Source organism: Herpailurus yagouaroundi, unplaced genomic scaffold (assembly GCF_014898765.1).
Source record: "Herpailurus yagouaroundi ecotype Mexico unplaced genomic scaffold, PumYag 29, whole genome shotgun sequence".
Lineage (NCBI taxonomy): Eukaryota > Metazoa > Chordata > Mammalia > Carnivora > Felidae > Herpailurus > Herpailurus yagouaroundi.
Window position 1 is genome coordinate 97,198,151 of NW_024412377.1, and position 16,656 is coordinate 97,214,806.

Genomic DNA, 16,656 nt, shown 5'->3' on the forward strand with positions numbered 1-16,656 from the left:
GGCAGAGGAAGAGAGAGAGAGAGAGAGAGAGAGAGAGAGAGAGAGAATCCCAAGCAGGCTCCACACTGGCAGCACGGGGCTCGATGCGGGGCTCAAACCTACAAACCATGAGATCACGACCTGCTCAAACCTACAAACCATGAGATCTTGACCAAAATCAAGAGTTGGATGCTTAACTGACCGAGCCACCCAGGTGCCCCATAATAGTTCTATTTTTAATTTTTTGAGGACCCTTCATGCTACTTTCCATAGTGGCTATGCCAATTCACATTACCAACAGTGTACAAGGGTTCCCTTTTCTCCACAGTGTCACCAACACTCTTTTCTTTTTGATCCTCTGCCTATTTTTTCATTGGATTTTTTTCTCTTGAGTGGTATGTGTTCCTTTTGGGTGTTAACTCCTTATCAGATATATGGTTTGCAAATATTTTCTCCCATTCTATAGATCTGTTGATTTTGTTTTCTTTTGCTGTACATAAGCTTTTTAGTATGATGTAGTTTCTTTCACTAGACTATTTTTGCCTTTGTGGCTTGTGTTTTTGGTGTCATATCCAAAAAATCAATGCCAAGAAGTTTTTTGTCCATTTCGAGTTGGGTTTTGTGTATGGTATAAGATAAGGGTACAATTTCATCTTTTGCATGCGGGTATTCAATTTTTCCAATACCATTTGTTGAAGAGACTGTCCTTTCCCCCATGTGTGTTCTTGGGTTTATTTCTGGGTTTTTTGTTCCGTTGGCCATATGTCTGCTTTTATACTAGTAATTATTTACTTCCTTTGTTTTTTTTCCTGCTATTTTTCTAAGTTGAAATTCAAACTTTATGAACATTTTTCTAGAGCAAAGTGGTCTTTTTTTTTTAACTTCGATATTTTTTAATATTATTTTTTTGAGAGAGAGAGAGAGAGAGAGAGAGAGAGAAAGAGACAGAGCATGAGCAGGGGAGGGGCAAAGAGAGAGGGAGACACAGAATCTGAGCAGGCTCCAGGCTCTGAGCTGTCACCACAGAGCCCGACGTGGGGCTTGAACCCATGAACAGTGAGATCATGACTTGAGCCGAAGTCAGACACTCAACCGACTGGGCCACCCAGGAGCCCCATCACAGTAGTCTTTTTTTTTAAGTGTGTGGTGGTAGTTTTTAAAATTTGCCTGAAAGCCCATTTTATCTGATTTAAATCTAGGAATACCAGCTCTCTTTTTCATCTTTTGGTTAATATTCTCGTGAGACATCTTTGTCAACCTTTTTACTTTCAATCTCTCTGAATTTTAAGTGTTTTAAGTATGTTCTTTTCTAAGGAGCATGCACCTATTTTCTTTTCTTTAATCCAGTCTAACAAACTTCAGCCCTGTTTGAGTATATGAGAGTTTCAGTTACTCTACTTTCTTACCAACACTTAACATTGGCAGTCTTTTTTAATTTTAACCATGCTATCAGGTATGCAGTGATATGTCATTGTGGTTTTATTTTGTATCTGTTAAATCCTTGAAAACCATTGCTGCTGGGGCGCCTGGGTGGCGTAGTCGGTTAAGCGTCCGACTTCAGCCAGGTCACGATCTCGCGGTCCGTGAGTTTGAGCCCCGCGTCAGGCTCTGGGCTGATGGCTCAGAGCCTGGAGCCTGTTTCCGATTCTGTGTCTCCCTCTCTCTCTGCCCCTCCCCCGTTCATGCTCTGTCTCTCTCTGTCCCAAAAAAAATAAATAAAAACGTTGAAAAAAAAATTAAAAAAAAAAAAAAGAAAACCATTGCTGCTTATATTTTGTCCACTTTTCTAGGCGTTGATGATAGAAAGGTAAACCCAGCCTTTACCACTTGCTAAGTAGCATTCCTCACCTTGTAATTTTCAAAGTTAATTTCTTAACATATACCTAAGGCATTTGAAGAGTTTTTCTTTTAAAAATAAACTTATAGGGGTGTCTGGGTGGCTCAGTCGATTAAGTATCCAACTCTTGATCTCAGCTCAGGTCATGATCTCATGGTTGGTAATTTCAAGCCCTGCATTGGGCTACATTCTGGCAGTATGGAGCCTGCTTGGGATTCTCTCTCTCCCTCTCTCTCTGCCCTTTGTCCCTCCGCCCACCTCTCTCTCTCTAAATAAATAAACATAAACAAACAAACTTATATAGTTTGTTTTGCTGTTTTTGGAAGGAAGGTCTGTTGAGATTTCTTGTTCACCATACTGCCAGAAATGAGTGTTTACTATGTGGTATAAGTTAGAGAACTAAATTTTTTTAATTTAGTTAGTCCCTATTTTCACCATCATGTATTAAATTACTCATTCTTGCTCACTGTCTTAGTCTTAGTTCACAAAAAGTAAAGCATGAGACAAAGACTTGAATTTAGTTGGTTTACTTGGGAAATAATCCCAGGGTGCAGGAGTGAAGAACAGATTTAATTGTATATAAATTACATTTAGGCTTCAGTACTTTACTTCCTTTTACTATAACTAATTTCATCTTGAGATACAAATTTTTACTTTGATTCTTTTTTGTTTGTTTGTTTCGTACATCTTTGAGTTATCTTCTTTTCATGGAAATTTCATGAGTAATATGCTTTCTGAAGCCTTGCATTTGAGAATATGGCTTTCTGTTATTATTGCCCATAATGACAACTTTGTTGGGTAAATATTCGCGTGGTCATTTTTTTTTTTTTCCTTCAAAATTCTGTAGACATTGCTCCTGGTCTCTGACATCTATTGTTGCAGAAAAGGAATCTCTGTATAGCCTGATACTTACTTTGGAGGTATCCAGTTTTTCTTTTCTTGACTAGATAATTATAGTGTTCTGTCTTTGGCATTGATAGTTAGAAAATAGATATAGATACAGATATCTAGATATCTATATGTCACCAGTATTTTGGATTTTATTTCATCAGTTTTTCTTGGTACAGAGTGAGCACTGCACAATTCAAGATTTTTCATTCCAGGAAAGATTTAATCTGACAGATGTTGGGATTTTTATCTCTGTTGAATTTACTCCTGTCTTTTGGGCAGTAGCACCACTTACATGTATGTTAGATATCCTTTGTCCTTCATACGTTTCTTCTTAATCATTTTTATATCTTTGCCATCTTCCCCCCACATTTCAGGATGAGTTCCCCTTCACTGATCTTTATTTTTATTTATTTATTTATTTATTTTTTACAGATCTCATTCTGTGTCCCTTTAATGCTTCCAGTGGCATTTCAAAAGTAATACGGCAAATATTTTCCTCACTGCCTTTCTATAGGCTTTCCAGCTCTTTTCATTAAAAAAAAAAAAGTCAGTTTTATCATTGTATCTCTTGTCTCTTTTGTAGATTTAATATTTCATTGATTGTATTAAGTACATGAAGTTGAGGTCGACAGTTGATTCTTTTTCTTCAGTAAATAGTTCTTAAGTATGCAGTCCCTGTACCTCTACAGTGATATGTTCATCTCCTTTTATGTTGTGAAATATTTTCATATTTAGGTGTATTTTATTATGTTCCATGTCCATAATATTTTATTACTGAGTGTAAATTAGGTGGGTTTTGCTAATAATTGCCTATATTAATTATCTTTGTGTTCCACCTTTCATGCCATTAGAATCATTTCAAATGTAAAAGCAGGAGGACTCATTTAGAAAAGATATGTAGAACCAGTTCAGTGATCTAATAGCCAGTGGATAAGGAAGAGTGGTCCAATGCAGTGGGCTCTCCTCATAAGGGAAAATAGTGTCTAGATGGTTTCTTTGTATCTGACGGAGCCATTGATCGGGAGCCAATTTTATGGTCCTTTTGCAGTCAGCTGGATTCTGTTCCAGGTATGCAAGTGACTATGGCCATTTTCTGTCCTGGTGCTTTTGTACCCTGTATTAGGATGGATCCTCCTGTGTGCAGCCTTTTTGTCTACTGTGCTAGAGATGCCCTTGGACTTCCTGGCGTGGGTGACTCCTAATCTTTTATTTATTTGTTTATTTATTTTAATATTAGAAGAGAAAGCACATGCATGAGGGGCAGAGGGAGAGAGAGAGAATCTTAAGCAGGCTCCATGCTCAATATGGGGCCTGACGCAGGACTGGATCCCACAGACCTGGATCATGACCTGAGCCAAAATCAAGAGTCAGATGCTCAACTGACTGAGCCACCCAGGTGCCTGGGGTGACTCCTAATCCTCTTGACGCACAGTAGTCAAAGAGGTTCTCGCCCGAAGGCTTCCTTTCTGTTCTGTCCTGCCCTGATTTCCAAATTATGAATGTTTGTGAAAGTCTGTTAGCAGATCTCTTATTTATTTCTTGGCACCCATACTATTTTCTCAGGAAAGGAGTTTTTAGTCAGCTCTAGCTTCTCCCTTTAAAATGTCAGGGGTGTTCCATACCTGTGCTTATTAGTTGCCCTCTCGCCTAAATAAGCAGTTTTAAAGAGGTTAAATACATGATACAGTAAAGGAGTTGAGAGCAATCACATGGAGAGATATAGAGAAGAAACTAATGTTGACAATGCACTGTATTCTAGCCACTGTCTAAGCAAACTCCCACCACTGACACTTAGCCCCTGCCTGCATTACTTTCTTTAGAGCATATATCACCATCTGTCATAATTATATTCTAAATATTTGTTTATCATCTTCCACTCCCATTAAAATAGAAGCTCCACAAGGGCAGACACTTTTGTCTTTTGTATTCATTACTGTACCCAAGTATCTAGAACATGGCATGACAAAAAGCAGTTGTTGAGTGTATGTCCTGTTTTTTTTTGTGGTTTTTTTTTTTTTGGATGTTTATTTATTTTTGAGAGATTGAGCAGGAGAGGGGCTGAGAGAGGAGGGGACAGAGGATCTGAGGCAGGCTCTGTGCTGACAGCAGAGAGCCCAACACAGGACTTGAACTCACAAAACATGAGATCATAACCTGAGCCGAAGTCAGATCCTCAACCAACTGAGCCACCCAGGCACCCCAAATATATGTCCTTTATTTAAAGGAAAATGGGGGGTGCCTGGGTGGCTCAGTCGGTTGAGTGTCCGACTTTGGCTAAAGTCATGAGTTTGAACCCCACATCAGGCTCTGTGCTGACTGACAGCTTGGAGCCTGGAGCCTGCTTCGGATTCTGTGTCTCCCTCTCTCTCTGCCTCTCCCCTGCTTCTCTCTCTCTCTCTCTCTCTCTGTCTCTCAAAAATAAACATTAAAAAAACTAAAGGAAAATGAAGAAAATGAAAGACTCGGGAAGGCCTTTACCAGATATTTTTTTAATATTTATTTATTTTGAGAGAGAGAGAGTGTGCATGCACATGTGGGAGGGGCAGAGAGAAGAGAGAGAGAATCCCAAGCAGGTTCTGCACTGTCAGCACAGAGCCTGACAAGGGGCTCAATCCCATGAACCATGACGTCATGACGTGAGTCAAGACCAAGAGTCAGCCACTTAACAGACTGAGCCACCCGGGGGCCCTAACACATCTTTTCGAAAGAGATCAGACAGATGTCAGAGGTACTTAATTTGTTTGTTTTCTCATTCTAGCACTTTATTGGAAATTGGCTGTGTACATAAATGAAATCAGACCAAAGTAAAAGCATTACTTGCACACAATATTCTGATGTCTGTGCTGTTACATAATTTAGTAAGTCCCAAGATGTTTCTGATTTTGGTCAAAAGCTTGAGCAGTCCAGAAATCTCTCTCTATAAATATAGATCATAGCATCTAAACAACCATCATTGTTTTAAGTTAGTTCCGAAACCCCCTGGAACATCTCTTAAAATCTGTAGCTTAGATTGGCTGCAGTGCTGGTGGGAGGGAATGAAGGGCGTGCACTTTATACCACAGAGCTGATATAGCAGGTACTGGGGTGGGGGGACAGAGCTCCTCAAGTGTGGGGCACACAAGGGGGTGGGGGCTGGAGATCGTGAAAGCTGGCCAGGGAACTCAGCCACCGTGTGTTTTCCCACATTGCTCAACTATCAAAGCGATGAGACTCCAATGCAGAAAGAAGCCCATCACCCCAGGTCTCTTGCGTGGCCAAGAAATGGCAGAGCCCTCCTCCTGATTGTAGACATTCTGGCACAGAAGTCCTGGGAAGTTCTACCCATCTCCCTCCCCTGCCATGGGTAATTCCCTCCAAATTACATAACGTGAGGGAGGGGCACCACAAAGAAAATAACTCTGAGCCCAAGTGCTGCCGGCCCCTTGGAATGAGGATAGGGTGCCTTTGCTTGGTTTGACCGCAGGGGCGCTGGCAAAGGCTGCTCTGCCCCCAGTGTCTCCCTCACCACCTTGAAGTCCACCATCAGTAATTAGGTTGTTTGGCTCTTCAAAGCTTCTCAGCATTCAGCAGTAACACCTGTGTATCTGCGGTGGGTTTGCTGCTCACAGTCGCAAACAGCTTTAACCTCCACCAAACCATTGGTTCTTACAACCCCATGAGGCAGGAGAGGCAGAGATCATGATCCCCATTTAAAAGGAACCCGGAACCCACAGAATTAGGTCCCTTGACTGAACTCACACAGCCGGCCAGTGGCAAAATCCAAACAAGAGCTCAGATCTCCTCTCACGTGTCAAGCTCCCGAGTCCACACGGCAAAGCCCGTCCGTCGCTTTTCTGAGAAGGAAGAGGCTGGGGGAGGGGACACCACCCACATCCCTCACTGCCCCTCTTGGGAGATTCTCAGTCCCATTGAGGACAGAATAAGTTTGCATGTGACAGATAATGATCGCAGTGACCAGGCACAGCAATAAGGAGGTCATGATGACCATGATGGCCAGGATGATGAGGACAATGACCCAGATAGCCAGGATGTGCTTGGGGAGCACAGCCTCCATGGGGACCTGGCTGACGGCATCCATGCTACTTCACTCTGAAATGCGTCCTCCAGAATCCTTTCCTGCTGTAGTCTACACACGTGAAAGTCTAGCCGATGCGTTTGGGCTGAGGGGCCGGCACTCAGAGCTCTGCTTTGCGGTGTACGTAGTTTAAGATCCATAACAAGCGGCTTCACCAAGTGAGGGTAATAACACCTGTCCAGAGGTACTTGATTTGCAATAGCTAATGTTTGTTCGTAAAGCAAGATGTAAACAACTTAGATTTGGTTTACTTGATGGCTAGTTTAAGAGACTCAAGGGTGCTCGAGTCCAACATGAGTATAAATTTACAGTGACTTATCAGGAAGTCATGATTATTTTGGCAACTTATAAAAATTCATTTCACAGCCTTTCCTTGATAGCATTTTGCAAAAATTTCTTCCATAATTTCTTCCAAAAAATTCTGTACTTACCTGATTTTTAACTCCTTTCTCAAAAGTGAAAATAAGAATAAAAGAGGAAAGAGAGAAACTCAATTCGGGTATCACTCTCGCTTATAATATTTTGCCTGAGATATAAGAGTTATTGGTTATATATCTATTTCATTTAAAGAAAGCTGAGAGTTGGGTTTGGGTTATTTCTTGGACAAGCTAGAATATAGTACTTGATTTCTAACTATTAACAACTAACGTTTAAACATTTTAATGTTAGAAACTGAAAAAAAAAAAAAGAAAAATCCACACTGTTCCCTTCTTCTAATTTTAACTATTTTCAAAGGCATATGAGGTTATTTTTTTCTTGATCTTTCCATGCATTATAAAGAGTAGCATTTATCCTGCATTGAGCTGAAATGATTACACAATTCCTTTAAAATGAAAATGTTGACGGTGGAAACCAAATTTAAAAAGAATGGAAAGAGATACATGTAAATCACCAGACACTTGGAAGAGCACAGGCAAATCTAAGAACTACGTGCTTTTTATAATCTTACATTTTCCCCCCTAAAAATCACTTTCCAAACGGTTGACAGTTTGGCAGCTCCTAGGATGACATCAACTCTTCTGTTGTGCAGTAAACTGCTTTCTTTTAGATAACTTGATGGCACTTCATCAAGTTTGGTGATTGTGTTGAATTAAAAACCAACTGGGGTTGAGTTTAAATTCCCCTAACTGATAAACCAAACACATTCCTGACCTTAGGCCTGCTTTTGAGCACTCAGACTTACCTTGTCTGTAGGCTGCTTGACTTCTAGAAGAGAAGTAAGCGGGTGAGAGAAAACACACGTTTTAAAGTCAATAATCAGTCAAAATAATCTGCCCAAATGCACTACATTATCAGTGCATTTCTCCAACCATTCAGATGCTTTCAGACCAATCATCCTCTTCTCTATCTTAACTTGACCCCAAATCAAGAGGATAATGACCCTGGCACTGTTTTCCACTTCAGAAAATCAAGGATGGTTACTTGAGCTATAGTCTCTCTCAGCAGTCAGGGGCAGATTCTCACCACCAGGAAGGTGGTGAGGAAAAGAAAATTCTAGAAATTAGCCTGTTAATGGGGAAGAAAAAAAGCGGTCTGTGAACAGGGCTAACAGCTTTGCTGAATCTTCTAGGAACTTGCCTCTGATCACCAGGTGAAAATACTTGCATTGTAAAGTTCTGTCCCATCACCTCACTCTAAACCAGAGCTTCTAGACTTGACTAACTCTAGGGAACACCTAATTCAGCATTTCTGGCAAATTCCCAGGTGGTGCCAGTGCTGCTGGCTCTCTGACCACACTTCACTTGGAGCAGCCAGCCCCCTATCAAGAAAGCGCTTTTACCCAATTTGGAGTCCAAGATTTATAATTGAAAATATTTGTATGAAGATGTAATTTAATACTAAGTAAATATTTTGTGAGATATGCAGTTGAAGACAGAGATAGAAGACGTTAACTTTCAGAACTGTTTTATAATTGCTAATGTATTAATTATATAATCAATTATGTAATTAATGTATTACTTGTCATTAAAACTTTGTCATTTCCCCTGGAGCTCCTATTTAGACTAGCTGGATACCATTTTACATGATCTTTCTCATCATCTAAATACCAAATTGTTTTCTGATTCTAAAGTAATCTGGTGTTTGATGAAAAAAATTCACAATATGTTCAGTCCAGCAAGGCATGGAGATTTTAGACCTCAGCTCAGTAGCTCAGTTCCCTTTTCCTTTTGTTCCTGATTTTCTCATTCTATCAACATTCAGGAAGAAAATCTGAACTTCCAAAAAATGGCAGTGAACTTAACATCTACCCCTCCCCTCACCTCCCGCCCAGGAAGTGGTTACCAAATCAGTAATAAGGTACTATTTCTACCTAAAGATGAGGTAGACTCTGAGACTCCAAGTTGGATTGAGTTCTGACACCTTTCAAGTACTTCTCAGATCTTGCAGAATATTGGGAATGGGTGTAGACAAACTAACAAGCTCCCAGAGAGAATAAGTAGATGAGCAAGGTGACTAAGGTTCTACTTCTGTGAAGAAGAAGGAGTCTTCCCCACGCTCATGCCCATGTAAATGGCAGAGAGGTTACTCTGGCATGGGTGTTGACATCCATGCATCCGTCTGGCTGGGCAAAGCAGTAGCTGTGACACCTGTTGGTCAGTCACTGTATCTGAGAGACACAGAGCACCCTCACCTGCCATTCTTATGTGAGCTCACCTGGCATCCTGACTCAACAAGCTTGTTTTCTCTCCTCACCTTTCAAACATAAAGGCGTAAACATGACTATAATGTCAGAGAATCTGAAAACTGAATCGCATGCACGAAGACAATGGGACAATCTGATGTTCCTAAAGTACTTCAAAGAAGATCTATTCCTTCTTTTTCCTCATGAGTTGGGGCCTTTTTTTTAGAACATCCTCAAAGGACTCAGTGCAGTCTTTCTTTAAAGCATTTAGAGATCACAAACAAAACATCATATGTAATAGAAAAAAACCAAAGAACATAACATTTTATATTCAGTATCATCTCAATTATAAATTATAGGCATATTAAGCACAGGATTAGAATCATCCATTCTAATGGTCCATTACCTTTGGAGAATGAGATTATGGATGATTTCTTACTTTCTTTTTAGTTCTGTTCAGCATAGGCCAGATTTTCTATAAGCTTGAATTACTTTTGCAATTAAAAATAGAAGAAAGAGGAAAAGAAGAAAAGAAAAGGGAAATAAAGCAACAGTATGATCAGGCTGGAAGTCTCTGAGCCTATACCCCTCCCACCAGTCTCTGTCCAGGGACTTAGGTCTGTAGTTAATTGTTTGATGTTTTTATGTGGTGTAGATCTGTCTACTGCCACAGTGACAGAAATAAATTAGAGTGTCTCGGTAAAGACCAAACTCATCAATTTTTCCCAAATCTGTATTTGATTAATTCTGCAAAGGTCCAGGTCAAAGTTATTCCTCAAACCTTATTATTTCAATAAAGAAGCCCAAAGTTTCCAGGTTTGTCAGGAAATTCATTATCACCGTAAAATAGCAAAAGGTCACAAAATGTCTCCTTCCACAATCAAATAGCATATAAGAAAAATTTCTTTTTCTCAACAATTCATTACCCCAGCAGAACCAAGAGAAACTTCTGACATTTCAGATCCTTTTGCTTCAGGGGAAATAAATGTTCCATAGATCATGGAGAAAAATGACAAACAAATTAATGAAAAACAAATACACTCCTGCAGCATACTCAGCCATGCCAGACCAAACACAAGTCAAAGTGAGCTTTTATTCTCAGGTCTTTGCGACTCTGAAGAGTGACAGTTTCCATAATGGCATCAGCACTTCAGTTACAGAAAGCTGTACACACACTGAAGAAGAAGCACAAATTAAAGAAATATGCAGTGGAAAAACAGAAAGAGGAATTCTGTCATTTCATGCATATTTAACTGTAGTGGGAAAATCATTGCTGGCAAAGCAGTGTTGAAATTCTGAGCTAATACGTGGAAGCATTCTAGAAGTTATCCACCCCTCTCTTCATAATGCTTTATACAAAGTTGTAACTTGCCTGAATTTAGCTCAGTTTTCCCACATCCTAGAAATTCTTTCCTTTCATTCTGGCCACATTTCTCTTCCTCTCTAAACTTTGTCAGGGAGTAATTAACATGTACTTTCTCCGGCTCTTCAGTTTCCATTCACTTACAGACTAATTTTCACAGCAAGTACATTTCCATTTTCTTTAAAAAACAACAACAACAACAACAACAACAACAAAGAGACAAAACCACACAAACAGTACAAATAAAGCCAAAATTCACTGACTCCCAGCCCTAGTCTGCTCCTTAGAGATGGCTGCCACTAATAGGTTTGTCCTTCTGGACACTGTAGTTGTACTTTCTTATATAATATGGAGTGTGTGTGTGTGTGTGTGTGTGTGTGTGTGTGTGTTTGTGTGTCTGTGGGTGAATGCATGTGTAAAATACTTCTTCCATATAAATGACGGCTTATTAACAACTTTTTTGTGACCTAAGTTTTCCACTCAATGATCTGACTTGCAGATCTTTCCCAGTCAGTACATATAGAGCAGTGCTTCTCAGCTGGGGGCACTTTTGCCCCTCACGGGACATTTGATAATTTCTGGAGACATTTTTGGTGGTCGCGGCCTGGGTGGTGGTGATGCTGCTGGCATCTTGTAGGCAGAGGCCAGGGTCAAGGATGCTGTTGCACGTCTTTCAGTGCACAAGACAGCCACCACAAAGAACTGTCCACCCAAAATATCAGTAATGCTGAGGTCAAGGAACCCTCCTACAGAGCTACTTTATTCTGTATAGTATTCTGTGGTTTATTTCACTAGTCATGCAACAATGTACATTTTGATGAATTTTTAAAAACGTTTCTTTGTGTCCATCATTGAGTGTTTCTTCCATTTACTTTTCACCCAACTGCAAACTACCCTCTTCCCCAAGCAGCCCCGTAGGTTACTAGTGGCCTCCTAATTTCCACATCCCTTGGCTCCTTTTCAGAATAAGCTGGCTTGGCCTTTCCATGACACTTGCCAGTGCTCTTTGTCCCCTTCTCCTGGAAGTATTTAGCCCCCTGGCCCCAAGCCTCTGCTCCTCTCTACATCTGCTGCCCCTTTTCAATCCCTGGTGCCCGCCGAGCACCATGGCCAGAGCTCTTGCTGTCCTCCAGGCACTGTGCTAGGCATTGGGGCATGAGGATGAACTGGGTGTGGGTTGAGCTGTCGCAGGTCTCTGCCCTGGAGACCCTCTGGTTTAGAAGACAGGCACATCTGGGAGTTGTGCAAAATGAGACATGCCCCAATCACGGTGTATGCAGAGCTTGCTGAGTGATTCAGTGAGCGAATAGCTAAAGTAGAAAAGATTTTAAAAGACTGTAGAAAAACTCTTTCCTTCACGGTTCAGAATGTACTGCATATTTAATCTTCTTGCCTTCTTCTCTCATAACATACATTTATAAAAATAAATCAAGGAAAATGCTTTCTTCACACCCCCCCCCCCCCAACTCTTCCTCTGCTTGGAAACAGCAACAGCATTGTTTCATTCTTGCTCTTTAGGGAGTATGCTCTGCCTTGGCCAAGGCAGACAAAAGATCAAATTAGAGAAGCAAGTCTGCTTGCTGCTGGCTGAGGGGTGGGAAGCAAGGCAGGCACTGACTCCTCTCCATCTGGGGCTTCCTTCTCCTCCCCGTTCTTATCAACCTCCTGGGTTGGAGGACGCCAGGTCCCTGGAACAATGAATCTTAAGCCCCTGCCCCAAACCTGGCAGCAAAGGAAATCTCAACTCTAAGTCCAACTCGGTGCTCAGAGTGAACTCCTCAAACAAGTAATGAACGTCCACTGGGCAGACCTGGGGAGATACAAAGATACCTGGTGTGACCCAAGCCGCCACAGAACTGGAGGGAGTTGGGGTGGTGGGTGGGGGGTACATATAAACAGCTAGTCAGTGCAAAGCACAAAGAATAAAGTTAGCCCAAATGAAGATTGAGCAAAGCTGCTTAAGGAGAAAGGTGGGAGGAGGGTGCAGGGGCAGGAGCTAGCCATGATAAGGGATCAAACAAAGCACTTGCAAATCATTTCCCGTCGCTCAGAAATAAGAGTGGTTTGGGGGTGCCTGGCTGGCTCAGTCAGTGGAGCGTGTGACTCTTGATCTTGGGGTTGAGTTCAAGCCCCACGTTGGGTGTAGAGAGGACTTAAACTCTTTAAAAGAAGAAAAAGGAAAAAGAGCAGTTTTGCTTGATGGATTCATTCAATTTAAGCAAGGTAAGTAGGACTTCTGAAAGGAGGGATGCTCAAGTTGTACAGCCGTGGTTGTGTGTCATAGATCTTAATTTGACTCATTTCCATTCAAGTCCATTTTGTGCGGGTCATGTTATCTAATTATTAAAGGCGCACCCGCTGATTGCTCCAGGGCTGTGTGTGGGTGCTTTGCATGGTCTGTATTTATAGTTCTCGTACTTATGTTAAAGCTGGGTGGGGTCCTGGAGTTTAAAGGATTCCGTTCAAGCCCAGAGGGCAGAAGGGAAGGGTTGGTGATGTGCAGGACTGGGGAGGGCAGCACAAACAGGGAGGTACGGAGCCGTTGGTCAAATGGGTCGGCGAACAAGGACACCAGTAGTAACCATTGCTACTATTTATTTCTGGTCTACCAAGGCCCTCCGTTGTCTCTCCAAGTCGAGAACTGATGCCACTGAGAGGCAGGTAGAAGACTGCTGTGGACATTCCCCAAGGGCTGCTGTATTCATCTATTGCTGTGTAGCAAATCACCACACACTTTACAACTTAATACAGCACCCCTCTATTATCTCACGGTTCTCAAGGTCAAAAGTCTGGGCAGGCTCTTGCTTAGGCTCTCACAAGGCGACCATCAAGCTGGCAGACAGGCTTGGCTCTCCCCTGGCAGCTCCAGGGCGGCTCCGCTGCCGGGCTCAGCCAGGTTGTTGGCAGGACGCAGTGGCTTGTGCTTATACGACTGAGATTCCTGTTACCTCTGCAGAGAGAGAGGCTGTTCCAGAGGCTGTTCTCAGGCCCTTGCTCAGCGATCCCCTCCATCTCAAAGACAGCAAGAACCTTCCTCTTGTTGAAATCCTTCTATAATCTCCCTGATTTTTGTGCCCTGAGCCAGAGAAAACTGTTTTTACAAGGCTCAGGATTAGGGTAGGCAGCCCAGATAATCTCCCTATCTTGAGGTCACTGATAGTGACCATTGTATCCACAGAGCCCCTTTTGCTGTGTAAGTCACATAATCACGGGAGTAACACCAAGGGACAAAGGGCATGGGTTTAGAATTCAGCTAACCCCAGTTGCACAAAGTGTGGTTCCGTTTGACCTTGAAAAGACACCTGGAGATCCAGGGCCCAGAAAACTGTGCTCAGAGCAGGGGTAGAGTGGGGGTAGGCAGGAGGGAGAGTGGCACAAGGAAGGAAAATGTTCTCAGGTAGCCAAACAGTGACTTTTGGAGGCATAATCAGAGGACTGTGCTGAAGAATTAAGCTCCTTTATCAGTTTTGTCAAGCTTCTTTGCAAGGTCCCATAAGCATTAGAATAATGAAGGGCACAGGGTCCCTGCCCTTTACCAATTCACAGTCTAATGAGATTATAAGGCATCTCCTAGACTGGAAATGTTGTCCTGATAAAAATGTATACCCTGAGACATCCACATATCTTCAGGAATATAATTGTATATATTTTAGGGACTGGCCTGATTACCTAGCACCTTTAGTTTTATATGTGATTTGTTGTTGTTGTTGTTGTTGTTTGGTTTGGTTGTTTTTGTTGTAATCTTGGTTTGGCTTGCAGCTTTTTGTGTTCCTCTCTATATTCAACAAATACTTCCTGGGACTGATTAAATTCACAGCACTCCCCTATTCTTGTATCTAGGGCTCCTCAGTCTTTATAGTGCCTAAGAATCACCTGGGCACCATTTAAAAATGCAGCTTCCTGAGCCCTCCTTCCACACCCCTTGAGGATCTCTGAAGCTATCTTTCGATCAAACAATTTGGCAGTTCTAATGATACAGGGACCCTATTTTGAGGAAGGTTGCTATAGGGGGAGGAAGAGTATAACCCAGAGTTTCTTAGGTTTCTTCAAAGTTTCTTCAAAGAGCATATAAATGAATCAGGGAAATAAAATGTAGATCTATTTCACAAAAACTAATAATACACAACAGTGGATGCTGAAGAGCCACTGAGAACTAGAGAAAATAAAGAATAGGTGAGATATTACATAACGAGAGGACTATTCCTAAATAAAGTTCTCAGAAGATTTCAAAAGAGATTGGGTTTTAACTGGGCCTTAAAAGAGGGGCTAGGTCATTTCTGGTGGGGAGAATATTTGAGTCAGGCACGATGGCCTTATGCAGTGGCAGATAGCTCAACACCACTTAGGGGGACTGACTGGCTCGATATCTCTTCAGTGCTTCATCGAGGATCTGTCTTGAAGCACAACCTCATTCTTCTTCCTTATTAGGTTGCTTTTAAGAATATTTCATAAGAGATTGCACATGTACATAGAAAAAGAACTTAATCACAGTTGAAATATATGCACGGAGTTATGTATAATTTCAGCCTGATTTGTTTAAGTGTCGATCATGCTGAAAACCTATGTATACTCCAAATGGAGATGGCATCCGGTTATTAAACTCAGATGCCAGCCCCTTTCATTAGCAATGCACATTTTTGCTCTGTATCTTTTCCTTCAGAGGTGGCGGGCCTACAGACATCTCAGACAATGCTGCCAATCAGTGAAAGAGAGGAAGTGGTCACGAAATTCAGTGTGAGAACACTCTATCAACCTTTTGCAATGGGGAGCCTTTGTTTATTCATATAACCCATATTGGGAGCTCTTTCTATTTAAAGGGATTACTATCTGAGTGATTTATTGGAGACTGTTTGATACTTGCATTTTATAATTCTTTTTCCTCACTCAAGTGGCTTTGAATAGATATCCCCTGCTTTCCAAAATTCCTGTTTCGCCGCTTCACTTTTACCAATGACGTACTTTAGTACCCGTTTTCAGTAGCCACAAGAAGTCCGAAGAGGGTTTTCACTTTTACGAAGAAAGGTGAAAATCGAGAATAGCATTTGGCATTTGCTTTGCAGCGAGGTCTCCTACAGGCAGAACGCACCCTGGGCAGGGAGAGTGGGCCCACCAAGCTCCTTCCCCGGGAACCACACTCAGCACCTCAGCATCAGGTTGCCGCCTAGCTTTGAGCTGCGTCTGTGAGCATCTGTGCTTTATTGCGATTTATTCTGTGCATCATCAGCAAGATGTATCCTAAGGCATCAGAAAAGCCTGAGACGTTATATTTTGAGCTTGGAACACTCAAAAAATTTTCCAGGTAAATGAGTGGTAATCACTTCTTCGATTTATGCTACTTCAGCTTGTGAAAGGTTTCACGGGATCGCTCTGCTTTTCAGTAGCAGGGGAAACCTGCATCAGAATGTGATGGCAGAAAATATATTCTACTTAGTGAAATCAGAAGAAGATAAACAGAACTCTCTCTTTTGCTGATACTCATAGTAAATACAAAATGAGAAACAGTAGAGATTCGTATGATACTGTATGATCCTATTATTGTAGAGTACAAATCACTGTTGTGGGGTTTTCTTAAGTGATAAATAAATGCCTGGGTGGCTTCAGGTAGAGGCTGTATCTAAAGGCTAATTTGCATAATTAAATAACACATAATTTTGTGTATTCCTGCAAGAGTAGAAAAAGTATTAGTGGAAATATGTTTACTTATTTCTTCTAGGTACAGTCATAATTTATAAACTTATCACCGTCATCAATTATTATTAAACTCATATGTGCCCTGGACGATCTTGAGCCCTCTAAGCTTCATCTAATGCTACATCTAATTGTGGGTGCGGGGCGTGTGCACCAGCATGTGTTTGAACAGAATGTTCCTTTGACTTTGTGTCTGGAGA

The 16,656-nt window shown here is 41.6% G+C and overlaps 2 protein-coding genes across 2 annotated transcripts in view; one reads left to right on the plus strand and one right to left on the minus strand.

The window, feature by feature from the left end:
• The window catches only part of ARSB (arylsulfatase B), a 175,018-nt gene that overhangs the window by 123,271 nt on the left and 35,091 nt on the right, over positions 1 to 16,656 (plus strand). The gene's annotated exons all lie outside the window — the stretch shown is intronic.
• LOC121014043 (small integral membrane protein 3-like) lies at positions 5,361 to 7,058 on the minus strand. Its single transcript, XM_040450052.1, has one exon. The coding sequence runs from the start codon at positions 6,783 to 6,785 to the stop codon at positions 6,498 to 6,500; it is 288 nt and encodes a 95-aa protein (XP_040305986.1). The 5' UTR covers positions 6,786 to 7,058; the 3' UTR covers positions 5,361 to 6,497.

What these genes read in the sequence shown, in the direction of transcription:
- LOC121014043 (XM_040450052.1), bottom strand. Translation starts at nt 6,785, where the DNA reads ATGGATGCCGTCAGCCAGGTCCCCATGGAGGCTGTGCTCCCCAAGCAC.